This window comes from Octodon degus, unplaced genomic scaffold (genome assembly GCF_000260255.1).
Source record: "Octodon degus isolate 3935 unplaced genomic scaffold, OctDeg1.0 scaffold00002, whole genome shotgun sequence".
Taxonomy (NCBI): domain Eukaryota; kingdom Metazoa; phylum Chordata; class Mammalia; order Rodentia; family Octodontidae; genus Octodon; species Octodon degus.
Genome location: NW_004524578.1, coordinates 4,786,245 through 4,812,322, shown reverse-complemented (window position 1 = coordinate 4,812,322; position 26,078 = coordinate 4,786,245). Strand labels below are relative to the sequence as shown.

Sequence of the window (26,078 nt, the reverse complement as noted above, 5' to 3'; positions counted from 1 at the left end):
TGGAAAACCCACTACTATTATGGACTATTGGACTATATTGGGATATTTTGCTGAATTCATGTACCTACAGTATTTAAATGCAAATGGAATGCCCTTCTCTAACAAAACTAACCAAAAAAGGGGGATACAAAGAACGACCATTTTGTATCTGTATACTCAACAGTTAGGATAGATATACAGCTCCATTCTCCTAATTCAATGAATACAGAGGTTTATTCCAGTAGTGTTTGAGACAGGATATCATGTCTGCACCTTGTACAATGAATAACCACTAAGACAACAATATGCAACATATTAATTATTGAAAATGTACTAGTAATCGGTTGTGAAACTATCTCATGGTTATTTCTCAATAAAAATATTTTAAAAAAGAAAAATAAGGCCTCAAGTGGAAATCAAAATGCAAAAGTGATTTCATGTAGCACTGCTTTAACTTTACTGTGGAGCAAGTGTAGAGTGTTGGCTGGCACCTTTGCAGGCACCTCCGGTGTGTGCCAGTTGGGAGGAATAAAAGATGATGTGTTCTTTAATTGCACTCACAAATCACCAGGGAACGTCTGGAGACAGTTGCTTGCCCAGGTAGCGACTAGGAACAGCATTTTAGGGAGGTGAGTTTTCCGTTTGAGCAGGAGGCGATTGCTTAGATGTCATGTCGGTCTTCACTTAAGTCAGCTTCAGATAAGCGAGGTCCTTCCTGTACGTGACACAGATTTGAGTGGCTTGAGAGTTCAGTCTAGTGTCAAGAGTTAAAGCCTTGCTAGTTCGTGCTCATGCTGTGCCAGCAGATGGCAGCAAAATACTTGGCTAAAATGTTCCTGGCTGCTTTTCTGTCCCGTAGAAAGTCACTACTGTCTTTAGTTAAGAGCAACACAAAGTGATACCTCGCTTTCGCCAAAAAGATAAAAATGATACCAGCATTGTGTACTTTCACTTCATGTTAAATGGCTTTGAAATGTTAACTTTCCACTTTTTGTTAATAATTCCTTAACGAATATTTTCATGCCCCACAGGATTATTAATATTTTAACATATAATTTTCTGCTTCATAAATTTTTCTAAGTGAACCCAGCTGTTACAGTATGTTCTAGAACTAAAGAACACTTTCCTAAACAGTATATAACTTGTGAGGTACTTTGTATGTGAGAAACAATACTGATCTTTTTCTCCTTCATAAAAAGAAAAAGAAATTGAGTGTGGCTTTTACAGGCCTTGTTGTACAGCCCCTGGGTGTGGCCACCTTAGCCTCACCCTGAATCAGCGACTTCCTGGGAGTGCTGGGCGCAGTGTGGCACGAGCAGGTCTTGTCCCTGTTCTGCACACTGCTCGGGATGCCAGCGGGACGCAAGCTGAACTTTCGCTTCGTGACAAAGCTGGGAAAGTGACACAAGTACGTGCCTTGTGGAGTCCCAGAGCAGAGAAATCCCCCCTCTTTAAAACTCGTGACTTTAGCAGGTATTTTGAAAACTGCTTTAAAAAATAATGCCCATACAGTGCTGAGTTTCCTCCCAATTTTTCACATAACATGTTGCTTGGTTCTTGTAAACTTCAAGACCATGTAAAATGAAGAACTTAGTCATGTTTTATTTGATGAAAACATGATTTATGAAGATCACTTCACGTGTATCTTGCACACTTTGGAATCTTTACAGACCACAGGAAACTTTTTTTCCTGTGTACCCTAAAACAACGGCCCTCCAGACCATAGAACAGCTCTATTTGGAGCAGCAGATGTTGCTACACACGCTTCTCTTTAAGCAGCAGCAGCACAGGAGAAAAATAAAAATTTTAAAAGAGAACAACATGAATGAATACAGAGATGAGCAAGTCGAGTAGCCAAAGGTAGTTGGTTAAATGAGCAGAGACAAGAGATCGGTGATCTGCTCTCTGTATCTTTTTAAACAGTTGTGAGTCTTGTTCCATTGACTCAGGCTTGGTAGCACTACTATGATTTATTTTCCATTGAAACTAGACTGTACTTAAACTGAGGAAGGAAAGTACACGGTATTCTTCCTAGAGTTTTCTTCCTTCCCATTTTGTGTGAGACTCTGCTAGAATTGGCGTGCTGCACCGTGGTAGAGGGCCTCAATTTGCCTCAGAGTCCGCTCACGTTTTCATTTTGGTTTTAATCCTAGCTGACCCCACAGTAAAGGACTTAATCGGTGGCTTCACAGCCCTCCACTACGCAGCCATGCACGGCCGGGCCAGGATCGCTCGCTTGATGCTGGAGTCAGAGTACAGGAGCGACATCATTAACGCGAAAAGCAATGACGGCTGGACTCCCCTGCACGTGGCTGCACACTACGGCAGGGACTCCTTCGTGCGGCTCCTCCTAGAGTTCAAGGCTGAGGTTGACCCCCTCAGCGATAAAGGTACAACCCCACTTCAGCTCGCCATCATCCGAGAGAGGTCAAGCTGTGTGAAAATCCTCCTGGACCACAACGCCAACATCGACATTCAGAATGGCTTCCTGTTGCGCTACGCCGTGATCAAAAGCAACCACTCCTACTGTCGGATGTTCCTTCAGCGGGGGGCAGACACAAACTTGGGGCGCTTAGAAGACGGGCAGACGCCTTTACACTTGTCTGCCCTTCGGGATGATGTGCTCTGCGCACGGATGTTGTATAACTACGGAGCGGACACGAACACGAGGAACTATGAAGGTCAGACGCCACTGGCTGTTTCAATAAGTATTTCCGGAAGTAGTCGACCTTGTTTGGATTTCTTACAAGACGTCACAAGTACGTAAAATTATATTATTTTGTTGCATCTTTTATTTTTTTAATTTAAATCTTCTGTGGTGCTTAAGGTGTTTCATAACATGAAATGACTGCACGTCACCATTCCTGTAAGTCCTACTGGGTAAGTAATGCTGTATTCATCCAAAAAAAAATTTTTTTTTAAAGGTTCTAAATTCAATTGTGTTACTAAAAGTAATAGGATAGATAGTAAGGGTGAGAGGAAAAAATGGGAAAAAGGTAAGAGAACTTTCAAAGTGAACAAAGATTTATGGTAGCAAAGGCAATTCCTACAGGTCAAAAAATAGCCGTCCTAGGATTTTATAGACTTAAGATTTGTGAAGAGAAATCTGTTATTCTAATGTGTTTTCCTTTAAATGTGACCTGTTTCTTTTCTTTAGCGGCTTTTAGTATACTGTTCTATGCTGAATTTCTGGAATCTTGATTATTATGTGTCTGGGTGTGGTTTTCATTGGATTGATATTATTTGGAGTTCTATATGCTTCGGTTACAGGATTGTCAGATTGTTGTCCCATATTTGGGAAGTTTTCTGCTATTACTTCTGCCCATATTCTTTTTATATCATTTGTATTGACTCCTCCCTTCTCATTGATGCCTATTATATAGACTTAAGATTGAGGAATTAGAGAATTTTGGATTTTAGATTCCTTAAGTGCGAGAATGTTCTAGAACATTCTTTGTAGCTGAGGGTTTTTTTTTAATATTTTAATTACAGCTTTTCTACTTCACGTGCACCCACATGAAATAGAAGGGCAGTATTCCTTATTTCGGTATCCTAGCATAGCTGACATTTATCATCATGGGTCAGAGGGGAATTTAGCCTTCTGTCCCCAGGCCACACGGCATCCATTCTTATCTGCCCTGTTTTTCTGTGTGTCAGTTTTTTTGTTATTATTTTGAGGCCCTGTAAGTGTCTGACCTGCCTTATGTAGCAGCACATGTGTCTGAGCTGTTTTCTGATGGAAGGATTAGTTTGTGTGGACTTAGCTGCACTCTCTGGTTTAGCTTTCTTTTGACCCCTCAGGTATGTGTCCCAGAGGTTAATGTCCAATACATAAAGCTAAAGTCTATAAACAAAATTAATTCTGCTATCTGCTGTCCTTTCTAAATGCCTTTGTCCTCATTTCAAACTTTCATTTGCTATCGTGGAAGACATACTTTTTTTAAAATTTTATGGGAAAAAAGTAAAACAAAAGTTCATAACAAAATAATAGAGAATGACAGTAGTTCATATGTTGCATGTTTTTGTCTTTTAAATAATTGCTCAGAGTATAAGATATGGGCACAGGCTGCTGCAGTCGATATTAGCGCAGACCGTCCTTTCAGTAAACTAGGGGATGCTAGTCGTGTAAATGGCCTGCAGTTTTTTCCCGTTTCCCTTTCCCCTGTCCTAGCTCCTTTTTCCTTTTGGGCAATTTCTTCCCATTTCACAATATCTGTTGTACACTTCAGACCTTATTTACTCTTCCCGTTTTGTGGAAGGCATGCTAACATCCTGGGTTCTGGGTACCAGCAGGCCTGGGTTTTACTTGACCCGCTTGGAAGTAGTTCTCCTCTACTTGAAATTCAGCTTTTGTTTTAGGATTAAATGAAATATAATTTGAATTTTCTGTATTTAAGAGGGAGATGAAGTTATGCCCAGTAATGGACAGAAAGTGTTCAGGGTAAAGTGCAATAAGAAATCCTACTCGGGTCAAACTCGGTGCAGACGAGAACTTGGTGTTTTGCTGGACACTTTGTCTGGCTCTCCAGTGTGGAAGCAGCGTGTTAGCCACTGAGAGAACTTAATTTTCATACTTAATTTTAATTAATTTAAATTTAAGTGACCATAAGTGCTAAGGACTTTGTTTTGGTCTGTGCAGACCTGCCTGACCTGCGAGAGGTATTTGGAGCTCTCGGGCACAGGTTGCCTGGTAGAAAGCTTTTGGAGCCCACACCGGTAGCCAGAAACATGGCACTGCGGCCACTGGTAGCCTTTGTGTTCCTTGTTCCTCTTTTCACTTCCGGACTCGAGATGTGTGGTTGAGGTAGTGTGGGTGCCCTCAGAAGGCACGTCCCATACGTGAACGCCTCGGTCTCCCTTGTTAAACACCAGTGGTTAATGGCAGAGTGGAGCCAAGCGGCCCTGGCTCCAGCCTTTCCTCCAGCCACAGGTGAGCTGACCTTGGGCAGGCACCTGACCTCTCCTTGCCTCAGTGTGCTCCGCTTAAGATCAGGAAGATGATAATGTCCTTTAGCTTGTTGGGAAGATTAAACGAGTGAATGTTCATATCGTACTTACAACAGTGCCTGGCACATTTTCAATGCTGTGTAAGTGTTTTTTTCAAAACAAAATACCTAACTGGTGAAGTGAGTGTGGGTGAGCGGGCAAGAACCGGCTTCCCACCAGCCAACCAAACCCTTTAGGTTTTCATTCTGCCTAAGCCGCCCATTTTCAGCCCTGTTGGGGTTGCGTGGGGGGAGCTGCTGGGCAGGCACCTCCCATCAGGGGCAGGTGGGACGTCCTCTGAGTCTGGCTAGATGCAGCTTCTCTGCTGCACGCACTGCAGCACGCTGCACGCAGCAGGTCCCGGTGAGCACTGGGTGCTCTGTGAGTCAGAGGGGGAGTCAGCCCCGTGAGCCGCTCTGGCCCCCGAGGCTGCTGCTCCTCGGACTTGCAGGCACCAAGCTGCTGGCCTTGGTCTGGGAACTCTGACTCCTGAAGTTCAGGGACGCAGAGGGGCAGCGTGGTGGGCTTTAGATGAGCCATCTTCTGTCTCTTGCATCCTTTTGACTAGAAGCAGATTCTTTAAATTGGAAGAAACTCCAAAAACTGTAATCTTGGAATTTAAAACCTACAGCTTTTTGGAGAAGTTGCCATAAAAACTTGGCCTAAAACATTACATACAAACAGCAGTTCGACTGGCTTGGTAGTAAAGTAGTGTCTTCCTTACTTGGGCTGCGTCTTTCGGTGCTAATATTTGCAGTGAGTAGAGGGAAAGGCCCCCGGCTGCTGCTGTCAGTCTTCACCCACACCTCAGGGACTCCCACCTCCTTCCGCCCTGGAGGGTCCCGTGGTGCTCCTGCACAGAGCTGGCCTGCAGCTTCTCAGACCACAGAGAGCCTCGTGAGGAGAGTGAGCACCCCTCGCAGATCAGCCAGCCGTGCCTAGGAGAAGTCAGTTTTTGGTTTCAGTTTTTTCTTTGTGCTCCAAAAAGACAGTGGGGTGCGATGTGTGGAACAGCGGGGAAACAGCAGCGGAGGTATGCAGCCCGTGAGAGCTCGTGAACGTGCATGGGCTGGCGTTCCCATGCAGTCCGCTGTGGACTGAGCCCCCTGGGGTCAGGAGATACAAGGCACCTGGTGCCAGGCCAGGGAGTCAGACGAGCGGAGACGGGAAGGGGCTCAGAGCGCACCTGTAAGTAGGTGGTCATTTCCAGAGTCATGCAGGTGCATGCAGGAAGCGCCCCGCAGTGGTACCTGCTGCTGAGACATCAGAGACACAGGAACCGGGGCTGTGCTGGCGTGTGGGACTGGTTCACAGTTCCCTAGTTAGACATGGAGCGCAGAGGCTTTTGGAATGTTCGCCCACTTCCAAAGAGAAACAGCCCATCTGTGTGTAAGAAGAAGAACACAAGAGGCCCAGTTGTGTAGTATGTGAAAGAAACTGTTAGGTGGGCCTAACTTGAGGACATGGTTGAAGTAATAAAATGCACCGTGAGAAACTGGATGTAATGTAGTGGTGGTTTTTGTTTTTTGGGGTTTTTCTTTTTCTTGCTTCTCATTCTCTCTGCGCATAGCATAAATCCCCCTAGTCACTTAGTGGAGCAAGGAGTTGCTTAGAAAATAAAGTCTTCTAAGAAAGAGAAACCAGGCACGATCATGCACACCTGTAATCTCAGCACCAGGGAGGAGGCTTAGGCCGAGGGATCACTATGCGTTCAAAGCCAGCCTGAATTACATAGTGAAACCCTGCCGCCCCCCAAAAAAGAAATGCCCCAAGAATGCTGGACCTCATTCAGTGACTAACAAGAACATTTAATCTTATATAGAAAGATGACATTTTAATGACTTGATGTTGGAAGTTTCAGAGGGTCTAGAGAAGGACAGAAAGCTGGAAGCCTCAGTTCCTTACCCAGGTGCTACGGCAGGGGGAGGCAAGTTTCCCAACACAATCTAGTCACAGCAGAGATAGTTTAGTGGTCTAAGTGCCCGCTGGCGAGCTCAGGGACCCAGGTTTGGTACCTTGTACCGCTTGCCACACTAACACTGGCCCAGGTATACTGGCTGCCAAAAGACCAGGTTTGGTGGTACGCATCTGTAATCCCAGCACTGGGGAGGCTGAAACAGGAGGATCACTAATGAGTCCAAGCTGCATAGTGAGACCCTGTACCAAATAAATAAAATTTAAACAAGTAAAAAAAGGTGCCCCACTGAGGATGCCTCTTGAAAGAAGACAGCTTCCACATTTGATTGGCGAGACTATTTGCAGAAAGTCCCACAGTGTGCTTTCTATATAGGAAGTCCTTTCATATTAGAAGGCAAAGTAGAGTCATAAATGGTACAGTCACTTAGGGACATGGCTTCAGAGGGGTCAGGTGGTCACCCCACCCTCTCTGTGCTAGTGGCATTTATGTCTCGGCTGTGTCTGGGAAACTCTACCTCTGCCCCAGAAACTAGTCAAGCTTTTACTGTTAACTCTCCCTTATTTTCCATGAGTTTTAAATTAATAATCGTAGCTATTTTAAATTCCCTGGCTGGTGATTGCAACATCTGGGTCATCATGGAGTCTTGTTCCAATGATTATCTCTGTAGTGTTTATCATTCCTTTTAACATGGCTTGGAAGTTTTTATTGAAACTAGACATGGCATAGTGGCTAATAGGAACCAAGGTAGATAAACCATTAATGTAAGGTTTTTTTCCTCTTTTTTTCTTTTGTGTGGTATTGGGGATTGAACCCAGGACCTTGCCCTAGGTAGGCATCTATCACTGAGCTGTGTTCCCAGCCCTGTTTATTTTGAGACATGGTCTGCCTAATTGCCCAAGCTGGACTTGAACTTGAGCTCCTTCTCTCAGCCTCCTAAGTAGCTGGGATTGCAAGCATGTACCAACATTCCCCACGTAAGGTAAAGGTTCCCTAGTAATCTGGCTAGGATTAAGCAGTGGATATTGTTGGCTGTAGCAGTGGTGCCAGTATGTTCGCATTCCTCTGGTGTCCTTATTTTTGTCCCCACTGTACTTTTGACTTTGGACTTCCTGGAGTGCTCTTCCCCTGTGGGTCTTCCAGATTTGATCCACTGTTACTACACCAGGGCGCAGTCGGTGCTGTCATAAGATGGGTTAGAGCACACAATCTGCAGCCTGCTGTTACAGCACAGTCTTTGTCCCTGGGCTGAGACCTTCAAATGTCTTTCTTCTTATTTTTTTTTTTTTTCCTCAAAACTTTGTTGTCAGACAGTAAAGCAAGAAGGGTCAGAAATCAGAGAAATGCCCATTGGGCTAAGGCTCTGGCAGAGTCCTTTCAGTGGAGAGCAGGCAGTCACGGAGAAGCTTTAGGAGGCTTCCTTGGGGCTCCTGGAGGTGACTATGACTCTCTGGTTCCCTCCGGTCTGCACACCAGCTGCACCACTTAGGGGTCCCTACCAGCCCAGCTCTGGGCTCTGCTCCAGATAAGCCGGTCTCAGCTGTGGCCCCCTGCGTTTGTCCCTCCAGAGCTTTAGGTAAGGGCTGCCTTGCAGCCCCATGGACCAGCAGATCCAGGAAAAGGTATGGATTTGGCATGTGTTAGCAATCTTTTCTTTCAAGATGGGAACAACTTCGAAGTTCTTTACATGTTGGACTGAAAAGGGAAGCCTGTTTTGGTTAGCATTTTTATTTTTTTAACTTGAAATATGGAAAGCATCCTGTCCATGGTCCTTTGAGCTGAAGAAGGTGCAGACCACGGGAGCCGAGGCTCACGTCTGCCGTAGATCAGCCTGCTGTTGTCAGCCGAACCCGGGCAGGAGCTGCTGTGATGTCAGCAGAGTGGTTTGCTTGGAGAGAGCACCTACCGGGCTCACGTTGGCATTGCCAAATCATTTTGGGCAAAATGTTTGACCCCTCAGCTTCTGCCCTGTGGATCTGTTTCTTCTCCAAAAGGGGAAATTGGATCCTGGTCCTCAAGATCCCTTTGGAAAATTCTTGCCAGTATCCACCTGCCTTTAAATGCAGTGATTTCCTACTGCTTGCGATTTTAAACAACGACAACAAAACCTTTGTCTTTCGGTGGATTTATGTAGAACTATACAATTCATGGTCTGGACTTCTAGGAGCCCTGAAAACCGTCTTAGGTCCAAACCTGTTTCAGAATGTTATTTGCCTTTATCGCCGTGGTACCATTTGCACTTGAAGCCACGGAAGAGGACAGTGCTGGAGAGCAGCCTGCGCGAGGCCCCCTTAGTGAAAAGTGCTCTAGTCCTGTGAAACTTGTATTTGCCGAGGCATCTAGTACATCAGGACTTTTCTGAAATCAGGGGAGACAGTAACAAAAGTGACTGTGATACCAGGTAATGAAATCGGTCAACCTCTGGAAGATACACATAACTTATGAACCATACTTTTTGCCATTGACTACTTTGCAGTCTTACTGAATCATATATGGGTTAAAAAAAATTCAAACTATAAAATCGAACAGTGGATTTTGATCTAAAAGAGTACAGAAGTTCATCAATTTGAGTTCAGACTATTACAGTGAACCTCAAGGAAACTACTACTTGACTAGTTTTCATAGAATATTATAAAAGATTGACAATCATCTGACAAAAGCTATTAAGCTGTTCCTTCCCTTTCCAGCTGTGCCTGAGTCAGCCCGATTTTCTTCAGGTCGTCCAGGTGAGATGAGGTATTGCAGCAGGTGAAATGCACGAGCAGATCGGGAAACCAGGCATGAAAGGAGATTTTAAAATTGTGAATAGTGCCATTTTCACAGTCTGTTTCCACAAGAAGCCCTTTTTTTAAAAAATAAAAATTTATTTCACCTGAGGAATTTATTAGGTATTTTTAAATGAATCAGTAAATATTTCTGAGTTCTCTAAAGGTGCTAAGTATAGACCCATACAACTCACACACTGAGAGTTCTTTGAGGTCTTCTCATTTTAAAAGTGCAGAGGGGGTCCTTCAACTAAAAAAAGTTGAAACCTACCAATATGTAACTTCTACCCCACATTTTTAAGGGTGTCCTATAAGCCAAGTATTTTAGAATTTGATGACTCTAACCTATTTCTGTACACAGTTAAGTTTTGTTTTGTTTTGTTTTGTTTTGTTTTGTTTTGTTTTGTTTTGTTTTGTTTTGTTGCAGAACTGGAGATTGAACTCAGGCCCTTGCACTTGCCAGGCAAGTGCTTATCCTCCTGAGCTATCTCCCCAACCCTACAGTTAAGTTTTGTGGATAATGTGAAATGTTTTAATATTTGTCTGTTTTCCATTGATATTTAAATAGTTAAAATGGCTCAAACAGCTGTTTAGTTTAATACCTGGCATATGCTAGTGTGTATGTGTCTTCCCTAGGATCCCTAGGGATTGGTGAGTCCTGGAGTTTATCTACAAAATTTGGGCTGTCCAGGTATTGTGGGGTAAAAAGAGACTTGACTCGCATCAGCTGGAAAGATTACTTAGTACCTTTGGATCCTAGAGGCCAGTTTTCAGGTGCAGGGTAACAAGACAGAAGCGCCAGGTCCCTGAATAAATAAACCACTGAACTTTTATTGTGTATTTATTTGCTTATTTTACGAGTGTCAGCAGCTAACTTTGATAGCTTGCTTTCACACAGTGCCTTTTATCCCTTACGGCGTGCTCCGGTCTAGATAATTCTAGGGCAGGGGAGGTTAAGGTAAGGCAGTGCTCTGTGTTCTGGAAGCCACCAAGCAGGGTCTGGAAGCAGCTCTTAGCACCCGTTAGTGAGGTGTGAAGGCAGGACTAGGTGGGGTTTGGCTGCGTATGCTTTAAGGAGTTGACTGACTCATTTTTGAAAAGAAAAGATGAAGTAGCTGGGAACTGAGTTGGGTAAACTCTTTCGCAGGAGACTTCATCTGTCCAGTGCTTGGGCCAGTGGCCTTCTGGAACATCAATCACAGATGTTTGAAAATACTACTTTATAAATATCATAGTAACCAGAAATATGTTTTGGTTTAGATTTCAGCAGTACTTAAGTACTACACTTTTGCAAAAACAAAAGTACTCTGTTTGCAGAAGTGAAATTCTGAACACAAGATTTCAAGTTTAAACAAAACTTTAAGGCTGGGAACATAGTCCAGTGGCCCAGCGCTTACTTGGCATGCACAAGGCCCTGGGTTAAATCTCTAGCGCAACAAAGACAAAACAAAATAAATGTTTTTTTTAAAAAGGACTGATAAAAATCAGGGCCCGCTGTTTTAAGAAAAGGAAGTAGCTGCAGCCTTCTGAGCTGAAGTCCAGTACAGTAGGAAGCACGAGAGCGCGAGCGCAGAATCCTTCTCTATCGGGTACCCGTATCCACTGGTTTTTCTCCAGTATTTCTTTGATGTCTTTGTAGAGTGATTTATCAGACCTGTATCATATAACGTAATTGTACAAATGTGTGTAGCACATTTTAACAAAGGTTATTTTTGATTATTATTCTAATAAATTTGAGGGCTTTTTTGCCAGATTTGTGACTCCCAAAAATTACTTTTAAAAATAAATACTACAGGGTACAGCACCTGCCTGGCAAGCACGAGGTGCTGAGTTCGATTTTCAGTATCCAAAAGCAAACACAAAACAAAAAAAAGTCAAATTATACCATATTTGAAGGTTCTCTGACACAGGAAATACCTTACTCCATTTTTTCAGTGTTTGTATTAGTACTTTTTTTTTTCCTCAGTACTGGAGATTGAATGCAGGGCCTTTGCACTGTGGTATAGCCCCAGCAACCTTTTCCTTTGTTTGCTTTTGTGTCCAGATCTTCCTAAATTGTCCAAGCGTGGCTCACACCTATGATCCTCTTGCCTCAGCCTCCCAGGATGCTAGGATTACAGATAGGTACCTGCGCACCTGACCTTACTGTCTACTTTTACTGTTGGCATCTAGAAATTTCTTGTCATTTGTTACTAAGCCCCCTATAGTTTTACTTAGTATAAGTGGACAATATAGGTCAAAGCTCATTTGACTGTGAAAAAAAAAGGTAACAGTAGACAAATGTCAGGATGCTAATACTGTGTACATTCAGACTAAATGAATATGATTTTAAGGAAGGCTAGTGACTGGTGCTATAAATAAGATTTGTTTAGCGCATTTCAAACTGAGTCTTAGTGAACAGAGTTCAGGGGGATGAATAAAGACAGTCTGGGGCCAGAGAGATGATGGCTCAGTAGAATAAGCACTTGCCTGGCAAGCGCAAGGGCCTGAGTTCAATCCCTGGTTCCGCAATAATAATAATAATAATAATAATAATAATAATATGTTCATGGTAGGAATTTAAAGTGGGAAGCCTAGAAAACCAGTGAGGCCTTGGGAGGCGGTTCCAGATGCCTCTGATGAGGGAACAGTGGTCAGACTGGGCATAATCTCGAGGAGGCCAGGTCTTGATTTCTTCACATGCCACCTTCCACCTTGTTTCCTGTGCCCCGGAGACACCTATGTTGTTGTTTGGCCGTTTAACAGTGTTTTGTCTTTCTGTTTACCTTTGTGCATCCAGATATTTTTATCCAAATAAATAAATATGTCTTATAGTTGATACATGTAGTAATGGCGGTGTCAAAGGGTGATGGTGTCACATATTTAATTTCCTAAATTATGCTATCACTAGTTTTGTAACTTACACTAAATTGGACCCTTTAAAGCCTGATTTCATATTTTATACTAGCCCCATTATTACTAATGATGGGCTTCTTACAGAATGGAAAGACTAATAACGCTTTGAACTGTTATGTAATTCCATTGTAGTTCATTAGTCTGAACACCCTATATATACCTTTTCTGCACCCCCCGAAGTGTTTATTGTGTCTTAAATCGTACTCCTTTGGGACATGTTCCCTACATTTTCCCTGTTATAATCTATGGGCAGGGTAGGAACCAGTTTCTACGGTGCTTAGTAAAGCATTTTCTTCATCATTCTCTTATTCCCTGCATTCCTTCTCACCTCTACTTCTTCCTCCTCCTCCGCCCCTTGTCCTTAATATTCAGTCCGCCATCTGTATGTCATGGAGCTTCACCAAGCACTTCTGAGAGAGCAGTGGACAGGATGCTCTTTGAACCATAATCTGCTATTCCTGAAGAAAGACTCCTGTTACAGCCTTAAGAATAATAGTAATTAAAATGAGTAGTCTTCTTACTCTTCATCATTTTGTCTGCTGTTGATTCAACAATGCTGATACATGGCAAGATGAGTTCATATGCTATATATAAATGGAGACCCTATAATTAGACTTCTCTATTCATTAGTGTACATGTTTTTATGAAGTTAGAAGTCCTCACATCTCAGCCTGATTCAAGTCATGTGGTAATTTCCAACATAGAGTTTCCATCAGCTTGCCCAAGACTGTTTCTAGTACTGGAGTGCCACTTTGCCCCTTCACAGTTCTGCTGTCAGTTGGTTTTCTTTCTCTCTCTTAGTATCAGGAAGATGAAGATTTTCCCTTCCAGGGAAGGGGACTTCTGCTTTCCTGGGAATTAGAAGCAAACACTGCCAGGTGTGGCAGCACATATAATCCCAGCCTCCTAGCAGGCTGAGGAAGGAGTGTCACAAGTCTGAGCCCAAGCTGGGCAACTTTGTGACCTATACCATCACTGTCTCAAAATAAAGAGTTAAAAAGGAGCAAGGGTGTCAGTCAGTGTAAATGCTTTGAGTCCAGTTCTAGGTACTGGAAAAAAATAAGTAGCAAACATTATTCTGACAAATATTTAAAAATTAATACATTAAAATTTACTTACCAAGTACTTCTGTGTGTTTGGTATTACTCTCAGCATGTGACCAAACTTAGGCTTCTTTAATGCTTGGGAAGCCTTTGAGGTGGGTACTTTTATCAGGAGTAAACTGAAGCAGGAGGCTCGACACTCTTCCCAAGATCACGTAGCGTGTGGGTGGTAAGTTCAGGAGCCAGGAGGCAGACCCGGGTGGCCTTTGAACCTCCGTGCTGTGTCTCTAGCGTGAAAGGTAACTCTGCAGACAGGAGTTACGTGCTCAAGGAATCTGTAGAAGATAGCATTCTCCCAGAGTATGAATAGATGCCTCAGCACACCGTTGAAAAGAAAAATCAGGAAGTTGAGCAGTATGTTGCACTCTGTGTAGGTCCAGAATGTCCACTGAGGGAAGCAGCTGCGGTGTATTTTAGCCTTGATGGTCCTAGGGGGGCTCCCAGCCAGCTGCTGTCACAGACCCCCAGCCACCTGAGTGAGCCATTTGGTGTGAGGAGAGGCCCCAGGCGAGGTGCTCCAGAGAGGAGGCTAGAGCACGTACACGAAATAACTAACTGATGCCTTCAAGCATTAAGTGATAGAAGTTGCTGAGTAGGACTGGAAGAGCGTTGGTATAAGGGTGTCGGAGTTGCTGCCATCCTTGCCAGCTATTTACTCATGTTTGCCTTTCCCAATCATTGAATGAGGAATATCCAGCCTCACTGCAAAAAGCAAGAGGGGTAGGAAATACTGTGGTCCTCTTTGTAAGGAACTGTGCACTACGAAACACAGCTATCAGGGGGCCACGGGTAAAGCTAAGTGGAGTAAGTGCCGGCCTGACATAACCTGGCTCGATCCCTTTTATTTTACCTTAGCTAAGCGAATTCCATTTGTTTTTACCATTTTGTTGATAGTGTTTTCATTTAAATCTGCGTGATGTATGGCAACTTTATCATTTCCTGGTGTTCGCCTGAATATATTGTGGTGGTTTGTTTCATTAAAATTACACTTTAAAAGAACCTGCCACCTGTTAGGAACATAAAATTCTTAACTTTAAAAAAAATAAGATTCATTGCCATGCCGGCCACACTCTCAGCTATTGAGACTGGGCGTGGTGGTACACACCTGTAGTCCGAGCACTTGGGAGGCTGAACACAGGCGGATCACTATGATTCTGATCTATGTAGTGAGACCTTGAAGACCCTGTATTACATACATTAAAAAGTAAATAAAAAATAAGATTCACATCTACTTCATATTCTGGGATATGTTACTATGAACATCTATTGAAAAATGATAGGGCCAGCCAAATAGCTCAGTGGATTAAAGCACCTGCAAGCAGGTGCAGGGGCCAGGGGTTTGATCCAGATCACTATGAGCCTGATCTAGTAGTGAGACCCTGAACACCCTGTAGACCTTCCCCTAAAATACCAAAAAAAAAAAAAAAAAAAAAAAAAGGAAAAGAAAGAAAGAAAGAAAAGAAAAATGATGATAATGTATTCCCTTCCTAAAGGTGGCCCCACAGATGAGATGTAATTCAAAACAAGTTAGGAATGACTTGCTGTTGACATAGCTGTGAGTCGACTGCTTTATACTTTAAGAGAAGCCTATTAAGTATTAATTTGTTCAACAAAGACTCGTGGAATGTTGGGTGTTGGGTTTACATTGGCAGGTAGAGTCAGAAACGGCCCTGCCCTCATGGGGCATTTGTCACAAGTGAGGAAGATGGGCACCAAACACATAAACGTAAAACTCGGCCTTAGTGTCGGCAAGCATCAGCACGTCAGGGAGCTCTGGGGTACCCGACTGGGAATCTGACTGTCTTCTTCCATAAAGTGTTGGCTGAGATCCGAAGACACAGGTGCCATGACCTTCCCCGGGGACTCGAGGGTGAGTGTGTCACATCTGTGCCTGCATCCTTCTGCGGACATCTGTGCCGCACATCCCCCTAGCCGCCTGGCATTGCCAAGGGGATGGTCACTTAATTTTAAACAATGGTGGTCATTATGAACAAGTGCATTTCAAGCAAAGGCTGAAGTACTAAGCTGAGCAGTGGTTCTTCACGTACACTCGGGAAGCCCTGTGTCCCCTTCCAGGGTGTCTGCAAAGTCCAAGTAACTTGCACAGTAGGAGGCGTTATTTTCACCTTTCACTCCCTTCTGCCTTGGAGCTTTCCAGAGGCCAGATGATGTGAGTTCGCCCTAACAGATGGAATGTAGAAGCACATGTGAAAATTCAGCTATGATTTATTAAGCCACGCATTGAAAAGCATTGCAGAAATACGAAAGAATGCTATTCTTTTCACTCTTTCTTTGTTTTCTGTTGGAAAATGTATTTTTCATCGTGTTACCATTTCACATGCAATGAGTCTATTTTTATTCTAAATGTATATGGATCGCTATAATTTCTGTTCTTATTTCAGATTATCTAGGTGTAGCCCACATCAAAATTCTTTTGGGTCCTCCATCAGTTTTAAAAGTGGAAAGGAATTTTTGAGGCCGTAGAGGCACTGAAATCCAGCATCTCCTTGGCTCTAAGCATGTTACTTAATCTTTCTGAGGCTGTCATTGAAATGAGGATGATGATCAGAGTCCTTCCTTCATAAAAAGATTTCAGGAGTGAATATGTGGCATAGTGCAGCATTCCATATATGTTAGTCCCCATTTTCTTACCACTCACTAAAAGAGCACAACGTCGGGGAATCCAAACACTCCCGAAGAATACACACTGTTGAAGAATTTTTGCTTGTGACGGGGCCATCTGTATTGTTTTGATGTAAAAGAAAAAGAAATTGGATCTCACTGTTTTTCACTTGAGTTGAACCATAGGAGGACTTCGTGGCAGGTGGTCAGGGCGGGAGGCCGGAAGTGGAAGCCTCCAACTTCCTGCAGCGCTGCTCCCCTCTGCCCCTCTCAGCCCTTGTCCTCGTCCTCCCCCTCCTTCCCCACCCTCCCCCTCTCCTTCCCCCTTCCCCTCCTCCCCCACGCCTCGTCTTCCCCCTTCCCCTTCCTCCTCCCTCCCCACCCAGGGTTCTCCTTTGTCCAGGGGGACCATGCACAGGTGGGCAGCTGTTTCTTGGAAAGCTTCACTAAAGCTGATGGGTGTCGAGGTTGTTGCATCCAGATGCACCACTGAAATGACACATGGGAGAGTGTCTTGTTCTGTCTGTGCTTTCCAGGTGGAGAACCTGGGCCCCGAGAAGTGCTTGGCCTGCTGAGGCTCTCCTGCGTGGTGGAGGCCCCGTCAGGATAAGACTCAAACTCAGATTTGCAATGGAAAGAATACCAAGATTAGCGTCAGAAAAATTGGTTTTAGTCCCAAACTAGGACTTGACTGTCTGACACATTGAGCAATGTACTAAATCTCTGAGAGCGAGTACCCTTCTCTGTAAAGTGGAGGTGGGAATATCTGCCATACGGAGGGTGTGGAAGGAATCAGCCGAGAGGTCTCACCAGGGCGCTGTTCAGATGCTGTCCTTCCAGTCCTTCGCGTGTGGTCCATAAAGAGCACTATACGGTGGAACAGTCCTTTTCGGAACCTCAGACTCTGCTTTCAATATTATACTTCTTAGCTTTGTAACATTCTCTTCTTTCTTTTTAGGACAGCCCAGAAACTTGCAGGACCTGTGCCGAATTAAAATTCGACAATGTATAGGCCTTCAGAATCTAAAGCTACTTGATGAACTCCCAATTGCCAAGGTCATGAAAGACTACTTAAAACACAAATTTGATGATATCTGATATACCAGGACTCCAAGCAAGTTATATTCCAGATACTTAACAGGCATTTCGCCTTGCACAAAGTATATCCTATGCAATTTCTGATTTGCTGTGAAGTCAGAAAGCAGGTATACACTTTTAGGTTTTTTTGTTTGGTTGGTTGGTTTTCATTGTAGGGGAGGGATTTTTTATATATATAAACACACACCACATGCTTGAAGGTCTTAATTTGGTTTCTTGGTCCAAGTTTAAAAGGTCCAAGCTTTCTATACAATACTGCATTTAGAAAAAAAAATTTCCTAAATGACACAAGCAGGTTTGGAGTGAAGAACTTAGCCTTTCCAAAGTTACACTTTCATTGGTGAGCATGGTACTAGGAGCCAGCAGAACACTCATTACAGTTTGGAGTCCAGTTGCAGCCAGAGGGTGCTGGGTTACACTCAAAAATGCCCTGAGAAAAGATTTAAAGGAATGCTGGCACCTCACTTACTTTTAATGAGTACAAATTGGCTAATTCAAACTGTTCTTTCTTTTTTTTTTTTCCTAATTAATACAACTTTTGAAGACAAATCCAGTACGTCTGTATTCTTTTGGGTGTGCTCTTGTTTTTGACTTAGTTTTTGTAACAGCTGTAGGACACTACCCCAAGACACTGTCTCAGCTTTTGTCTGTAGTTGAATTGTGCTTTAAAAAAAAAAAAAAATTGGAAAGAAAATAACTGTATAAAGCCAGTATATTCTGTTTTTAAAACAGCACCTCTAGTGCAATACTTTTTCTGGTCTATTCTACCCATTGTTTTCCTGTCTGCCATTCCACAGCTGGCTTTGAGATCCCTGGGAGAACGGGAACCACCACTTCAATTTTCATTGCAGACCTGTAGCACTTCCGTTGCAATTTCATTTTCAGTTTTTTCAATTTCACTTTAAGTAGCAAATTTTCTATCCTCATGGTAGAATATCCCCCCAAAACAGCCCAAACTACTGTTAAATCATTTGGTTTTAATGGTTAAATTGAAGGGGGGATTTTTTTCTTCTTGGTTTTTAAATAAAAATACTTTAAGGGTAAATCTCTAAATGGGTGCACATTGTAATTCCTAATATGCTAATTGAACATTTCCTGCTGTTTTAAGGTCATGTACAGTGAAGCTTTTAAGAACAGTTGTTTTGTTTTGTGGGTCGCTGGGACATACGCGTGCAGAGTAAACCTGGGTCTGATACAGTAGCGGTGGAAAGATCCCAGTGGCACTAGGCGTCTGGGACGATGCCACCAGGAAGGAGTTCTCTGCTTCATTTGTCATTATGTGGGTTTCCGAAGAACCTTCTTAAATGTCCCAGAATCATTCTTTGTGCTTTGGGAAACTTCATAATATTTACATGCTGTTAATAAATTTGTTAACTGAAGTTTACAAGATGAAGGGCTTCTCTTGTCTGAATTTCTAGTTTTAAGTCCTAAAGTATAAGCATCTTTTCCTAAAAGTATAACTAAGCAGAATTAGAAGCGCCCTCACCCCCAGCTGGCCGTGCCCCTGTGCAGCCCCAAGTTTGCTCTTGTTGCTGCGGAGTAGCCCCGGCCTCACGATATGCGATCTGCTTGTGCCTGGGCAGTGTGTAGGTTTCTGATGAGTGGACAACTACAGACAAACAGAATTATTTGGGGAGTCGCTCACCTGGCCCACTGGCTGGCTGTTCCCAGCCAGGTAGTACATGGCCAGTGCCATTAGCATCCTTTCCTGAGGCTGGAGCCCGACAGCTAGTAAGGGGTAATCCCAGCCTTTCCTTACAACTATGTCTCCCAGACAGTCCCTAGCGAAGACAGTTGCTAAACCCAATTTCTTATCCTTCACTACCCAGCCCAGGGATGAGGCGCCTTACCAGTTGTCACATGTCCAGAGATGGGCTGAGCCTTCCTTCTGAGGTGCCAGGCCCGGGAAGGTGAGGCAGGAGGTACCCGGGCTCTGGCCCTCTGAGAAGTCATGGTCGTCTTCCATTTGCGCAGGGCTTGTGTGTGTCTTCGTCTATTTAGGAGGCTTAAAATGACAATTCTCATCCCAGCCATACAGAGGTTTCCAAGCTAAGTAGCTGAATTTGAGTCAGGGAATTCCAAGTAAAAACTGCAGATGAAGGTAAATTCTTTGTTCTGCGTTGCTGCTGTGACTTGAGAAAGAAAAAAAAAAGAACCTATGAGAGCTCTTTCTGGAATTGAAATTTCTATTTAATGAAGAAGTATATAATTCCATTATTTATTTTTTGAGGTTTGATTTATCTGGAAGCTTACAAAGAATGTCTTTATGTTTTTTAATAAAATCCCAATCACATATCATATAGAACAGTAACCGAAGCGCCTCGTAGTTGGTAATGGGGGGGTGTGGCGGTGAAACTCGAGTCTGCACTTGAATCTGATTGGCTGAGAAGCATTCCACAGCCGCAACAGGAGTAGGAAGAACGGATTATCTTCAGAAAATCAACTGATCAGTTTCTCCAGACTCTTACCTAAAACGTTCAGCAGATTAATCAAATTTGTCACTGACTTTTGTGTTTCTTTTCCAATTTATTGTTTAAGACTATTGCTAAATCTTTATAAAACTATATTTGGCAAATACACCAAAGAAACCAGCTCATAAAAGATTATGATCATTAATGAACTGCAAACCTCATCTTTTGAAAACAAGTCTCTCTCTTTTTTTTTTTTTTTGTAAATATTTGTGTTTATAAGTGTACAGCAGAGTAAGAGTGTTTTTTAGGTTATTTAATTCCCATTTTTCTAAACTATTTACTACAGAATAACCCATGCTTGTTAGTTTGAAGGACTAAACTTTTATTTCTTAATTCATTGTTAGTCATGCTTAGAACAGCATTTCCGCTAGCGAAGTCAGCGTTCTGGAGTGCACATCGGGAGCACAAGGGAATCTGGCGTGGCTTGTCAGGTGCACACCCCGAGACGAGAATGTGTAGCATACTCACCAGAGTGGACCATATGAAACCGAGACTAGCTTCCCTGCAGAGTGGCTCAGTAGCTGGGGATGTCACTGGGGGAGGCCCTTTGCCCACAAACTTAGTGCTCCTGTGTCTCCCAGTATTATAATGTGCTTCCGTTCTTCCTTTGTAATGTAAATTTTGCTTTGGGTCAATTTGAATTAAAAAACAAATCTGGTTTAAAAGATCTGCTCGAATTGCATTTTATTTCTAGTCTGCCTTAATTAAAAAATGTATATATATATTTCAAGCTGTTTGGTGAAAAGAAGCAAAACTATCCTGCATCAGCATCTGACTCACTGGGAAAGGGGTAAGAATGCGATACAGGACCAGCAAGGTAGCTCGGGGACAAAGTGCCTGCTTTGGCAAGGGGGACCAGGGTTTGATCCCAGTCCCAAATGCTACGCCAGCCCCGCCCCCGCCCTGAGCTGAGCCAGTGACAGTGTCCGGGTGTGGTTTTGCACACATGTCATCCCAGCGCTGGAGAAGCTGGAAGCAGGAGGATCACCAGGAGTCCGATCTGCGCAGTGAGACCCTGTACCAAATACACAAATGAAAAAAAATTAAGAATGTGATACACAAACAGCACCTTATATTAACATTGGATAAGCCAACTTTTAGTTTTTAAAAATGCATTCTGCGAACGCCAACTGGCAGCAGGCTGTGTGGAGTTGGGTTCGTGGTCATCAGCTCCCTCATGCATGTGAACCTTGGCCAGAGGAGGAATGTGGACCATGACCTAAACACAGCACAGTGACTGTGGTCGCAGCGGTCGTTGTTGCCCTCGTCTGTTAGCCTGTAGGAGCAAGGAGCAGGAGAGCTGTGTCTCCCATGTCCTGTTGGAAGTATCCGCACCACTCAATTATGCATGGTGGCCCTGCTAAAGAGAAGGACAGATAGCCAGACACCCGCTCAGACAGGATCTTTGCAAGTTCAGCCTTGTTGCCTTTTTGTCCAGGGTTTGACACGAAGGAAGGCCAAGAGTGGGACACTTGAAATAATTTCTAATGGTCAGCCAGGGAGTTCAGATTTGAAAAATAGTTGTGTTCCTTGGAAGTCTTAAAGTCATTCCTTTTCCGGTATGATGTAAGGAGTCTATTGTTTTCACAGCTGTAATACTGTACAAAAATGGCTTACTCTAGCTATTGATAAAATAGATTATCTACTTGATAAAAGAAATATTTCCACATCCCATGTAGTTGGGTATCCAGGGTCAAAGAAAATAGGTTTGTATCATCTGACTGTATTTATGTAACTCACTGTAACTTAATTCTCTGAAGTAAAAGAAATGACGCTTTATTTCATGTTAGAATTTTATTAGTTTACCAGTACAGATGTTAAAGTTATTAAAGACATTAAGTGATCTGTCAGGTTTCTTAAATCTTAAAACAAAGTGTCATCCTGGTACAGGGGCACAGCTACCAGCTACTTGGGAGGCTGAGACAGGAAGATCCTAAGTTCAAGGCCAGCCTGAGCAAATTAGCAAAAGGATGGGGAAAGAATGGGGGTGCACACAGGCTAAAGATGAAACTCGGTGGTAGAGCTGCAGGTCTGTCACGCCTGAGGGCTGTGGGCTCCATCCCCAGCACTACAGACTGTGTCAGCCGTGTGGTGGCGCTGGACCTCATGGCTTTTCCTTCGTGCCACTAGTGTTCCATGTTTGTACTCTTTCTTGAAGATGATGGTGCATTCTGTATGTCATCTCCTGGAGGAGCTCTGTGACTGTGGGACATAGTTTGCTTTCTGAATCACATTGGAAAAGGTGTCAATGATTTATGAATGACCTCTAAGAGATGGTCTGCATGGGTGCAGAACCCCGAACCCTGCCCCGCTGGTGCTGCGCATGGCCTTTCGGCACCCCGGCAAGGTTTTAGCACTTACCACTCCTACGGTTCATTGATTCAGCTCTGCAGCGTACCTTGCACTGCATCTTAAAAATCTGCCTTCAAGCAAAACAGTTTCTTAATTTTGAAAACCCGTGAAAGGAGAGCCTTCACCAGCAGCAGAGGATCTGATGAGAGCAAATCATTTTTCTATTACAAATACGACCTGTGATCAGTAATCATTGTCATGATTATAAACAACTTATTTAAAACCAGTGTTTTAAAATAGATCTTGGTCTGTTCTAGCATCTTGAAATCTCACTTGCGAAATTGTTTGAAAGTAATGTGGATGTAACTTCCTTGACATCACACCGAGACCGAGTAGTACCGTGATTCACTTCTGCGAACAGAAGTTTGTGAATCGGCCAAGATGGCTGAATTTGGACGGCCTGGCCCAGTTTAGGGTGAGCAAGTGGGCTCCATGATGAGTCAGTAGACAGCCTCTGTGACTGGCACCAAGCTGATCCCACTGCCAGTATTTCATGTTGCATCTGCTAACCCAGCTGCGGATGTGTCCTGTTTTATCTGGCAAACGCAGTCATATTTGTCTTCTGCTCAGTCTTGAGCTAATGTTGCTTTTCTTCCTCCCAGGATTTTGGGTCAGGTCACTGCTTCATTGTCTTTTTTCTTTACTGGAAAAAAGAGCACGTGGAGACCATGGATTGGACTGTACATGACTGTTGAACTTTCTGCAGAGAGCTTCCTGACGTTTCCCTCTCTTCGTGTTAGCCACTTGGGCCTAAAGGTGCTTGTGTGCAAGTACAGGTGTGGCCTCGTGAAGCGTGGCCTCGTGAAGGCCTTGCACTTTAATGTGTCCTTTAGAGTTCCAGAATGCTTTCTTCTCCTTTACCTGGTAGAAATATGGCTCAATATTTGGAAGAAAGCCTAGTACATTAGTCTGGGCAACAGCTGTTTTCCATGTTGGGGAGCACTTGTGAGGAACAGTGTGCATTCTTCGTGGTTAATTAGTGGTGTTCTCAAGAAACTATTTCCTCTGAATAGGGTGGGTGGGGAGCTCCTGAAGAACAGACCCTGGACCTTATTTGCCTCACTCACAGTATTTGCCAAAAGTACCCTTTGCCCAGGGTTTTAGCTCTGTGCGGCCATTGGCCCTTAGCCCGTGCCTGTTCAAGCCTGCGAGGAGCACGTGGATGGATGACGGCATCTGCTTCCCTGGCTCCACCTCTCCAGTGAGCGTAAGTCACCCTCCTGCTTCTGGTACTGCCCTTGGGTATTCCTGCCTCCTCCACTTGGCTCCTACCCCTGCAACCTCCCTGCCATCATAGAGGCCTGGCGGTGAGCCCTCGTGAGCCACGTTGATGCAACACCATGATGGCAAGCTTTAGGAGACCCTGCTGACTGACTGCAGGGAACTGTATCCCTCTGAGCTCCCACAGTGCTTTGTGACTCCAGAGGAGGCAGGTGCACCTGATGGATGCCCAGCACAGAGTTTCTGCAGGGACACCCCCCTGTACTCCCAGAGCAGCTGGCCAGGAGTCAGGCAGAGCCCCCCATCACCATCTCATGTGCCCTTTCTACAGCATTTCTTGTGCTGCACAAATGGAGTGTGTGTGTGTGGTGTTGGGGGTGGAGCCCACAGCTTCACACATGCTAGGCAAACACTGCTACTGGGCTACGTCGCCCAATGATTGTCCTAAATTTTTTCCTTTTTTCTTGAGCCATTTCTGCTCTCCCTTTAGTCTTCCTGACAGGTCACAGTAGCAGTATTTTCAAATGCTGGTGGGTAAGCTGCACAGGTGTTGAGCTTTTGCAGTTATGGCTGAGATTTTCATCCTTTACAGTGGGGTGTAGAAGCCAGGCCTGCCTTACCTTTCACTGTATCTTCAGCTCTGTGGGTTTCAGTTGTGTGCCAGGGCACAGCAGTCAACCCACCTCCATGAGAACAATGATAGACTGGCATGTGTGTTGGCACAAGCTGGTGAGACGGAGGGTTTCACAGTTAATACTTCCAAAATTTAAAGCCCCCACATCCATGAAACGTCCATAGCATCCTATGAAGCTGTTCTGAGAGTTCATTCGGAAACACCACCATGTATTTTTGAATGATTTTGACTGTTTACTTAACCTGGAGGCTTCTGATGTTCATGGAAAAGAAGACAGGTAAGTTAAATTAGTGTGCAGACCTTTATGTTATTACCTGGCAAGTAAGAAGACTGCCAAGTGATGTGTCAGTGCCGTTACTTATGGAGTGTCAGGTAATGAGAGTTTACCCTAATATCCCAGCCCTTGAGTCTAAGTGGACAACACTGTCTCCCAGGAAGTACTGTTGGCTCAAATTTCCCCTGGCCCTGACCAGATCCTGGCCGGGGCATGGCCCTGTAGTTCTCTTGCTGTCTCTGCCTGCAGTGCCAGAAGTCTACGGATGGTGAGAATCTGGCCCTGGGCTGTGTAGCCCAACAACTAGAATGGTGCTCTGTGTAGTCACTGGCTGGCAATTGTTGGGTTGGTGAAAGGTGGGTGTGGTTCTGCTTATAGCCCTGGGTCCCGAAGTTCCTGAACTGTCTTAAGGTCACTCATTGTGCCCCTGAGTTGTACTGAAGAAGGGAACCAAAACGCGGTTGTTACAGCTCCTGGACGATAAAGCCTCTTTACGCCTATTCTGTTCTCCCCACCACCCTGCAAGTTAGTTCTGGCCACTTCCACAGACAAGTTGTCCCTTTCTCCCCTGCCCCTTCCCTGCCTTCTCATGAGGAGGCTTCCCCAAGCCTCTGAGCTGGCATGATTCACCCTTCCCTGTGTTCCCACAGACACACTTTATGACACGTGTCCCACTGTCTTGTTCTTTGTGTGTCCCTGTACTCCTCGGAGTTCTGAATGCAGGGCTGTGGACCCCTCTAAGTACAGGAGGCCATCCCCTTGAAGAGGCTTCGTGGCCTCAGTGTCAAAGGGGTTTGCAGTGCCAGGGGGGTGAAGGCAGGAATGGAGTTGTTCCGTGGCGGTTCAAGCATCTGTTCTCCCTGAGACCTCTGTGTGTCTTACCTGTACGGCGCTGAAGCAGTGAAATGTATGTGTCACACTGTCTCCTACCAGCGTCCTCAGTGACCCCTCCTGGTCCTAGCTCATCCTGGGTGGGATTCAGAACCTGCTTTCTTGTTCTTGCAAAACAGATATGGCACTAATCAGCTTATGAGAAACAGGCTGTTGCTTGGCTGCCCAGTTGGGCCTGGTATGTCTAGCTGTAGCCGGGCTTCATGCAGGAAGCCTGTAGTGAGTCCACGCTCTCTCTCCAAGGCTGGGGAGTGAGAGAAAGATTGAATTCCTATTGTGGGATAGCTTGTTTCTAAAAAACTGGCTTGCCAACTAACCATTACTGGGTTCAGGGTGCTCACCTCTTCTTCTGGAGTTAGACTCCGGGTTCTTGTCATCTCCAACAAAGAATTGGATGAAACAAGGGAAAAGCGCAGTGAAGTTTATTCGAGAAAGTAAGAATGAAGAATGGGAGAGGCTCTGCAGAGCAAACTTGGGTGAAAGAAAGAAAGGCTAAGTGCAAAGATAAAAGTACACACTGCGTCTGGGCAACAGCATGGACTATCATAGAAAGTTACAATAGCAAAGTCTTCACTCTGTTGATAGGTCCTTTTATGTTGTCTAAAGATGGAAATCCTTGAGAACTTCTACATCTGGGTCCTGAGAGGCTGTGCTTAAATCCCAGGACTCAGGCTGACCCCTCAGGAATAGCCATCCTATGAAAACCTGCTCAAGTTCTCCAGAGAAGTCTACCTGCTGGGCTTTGGACTCTTCCGTGCATGTGCCAGAGATCTTATATAACAGGTCAAGCCTACTTCCCCAACCAGCTTTCGCTACCCCCTAGTCGCCTGGCCCAGCAGTCCCCCTTAAGGGCAAGTCCCCAGACCCTGGAA

The 26,078-nt window shown here is 44.3% G+C and overlaps 1 protein-coding gene across 2 annotated transcripts in view; it reads left to right on the top strand.

Moving 5' to 3' along the window:
- Asb7 (ankyrin repeat and SOCS box containing 7) overlaps nt 1-20,478 on the top strand; it is a 42,957-nt gene extending 22,479 nt beyond the window's left edge. For both annotated transcript variants that reach the window (XM_023709864.1, XM_004623251.2), the window contains exons 5-6: nt 2,133-2,738; nt 17,224-20,478. In XM_023709864.1, coding sequence (XP_023565632.1) covers nt 2,133-2,738; nt 17,224-17,363 — 746 coding nt within the window. In that variant the 3' untranslated portion in view covers nt 17,364-20,478. The remainder of the gene's footprint in view (nt 1-2,132; nt 2,739-17,223) is intronic.
- Nucleotides 20,479-26,078: the final 5,600 nt, after the last annotated feature.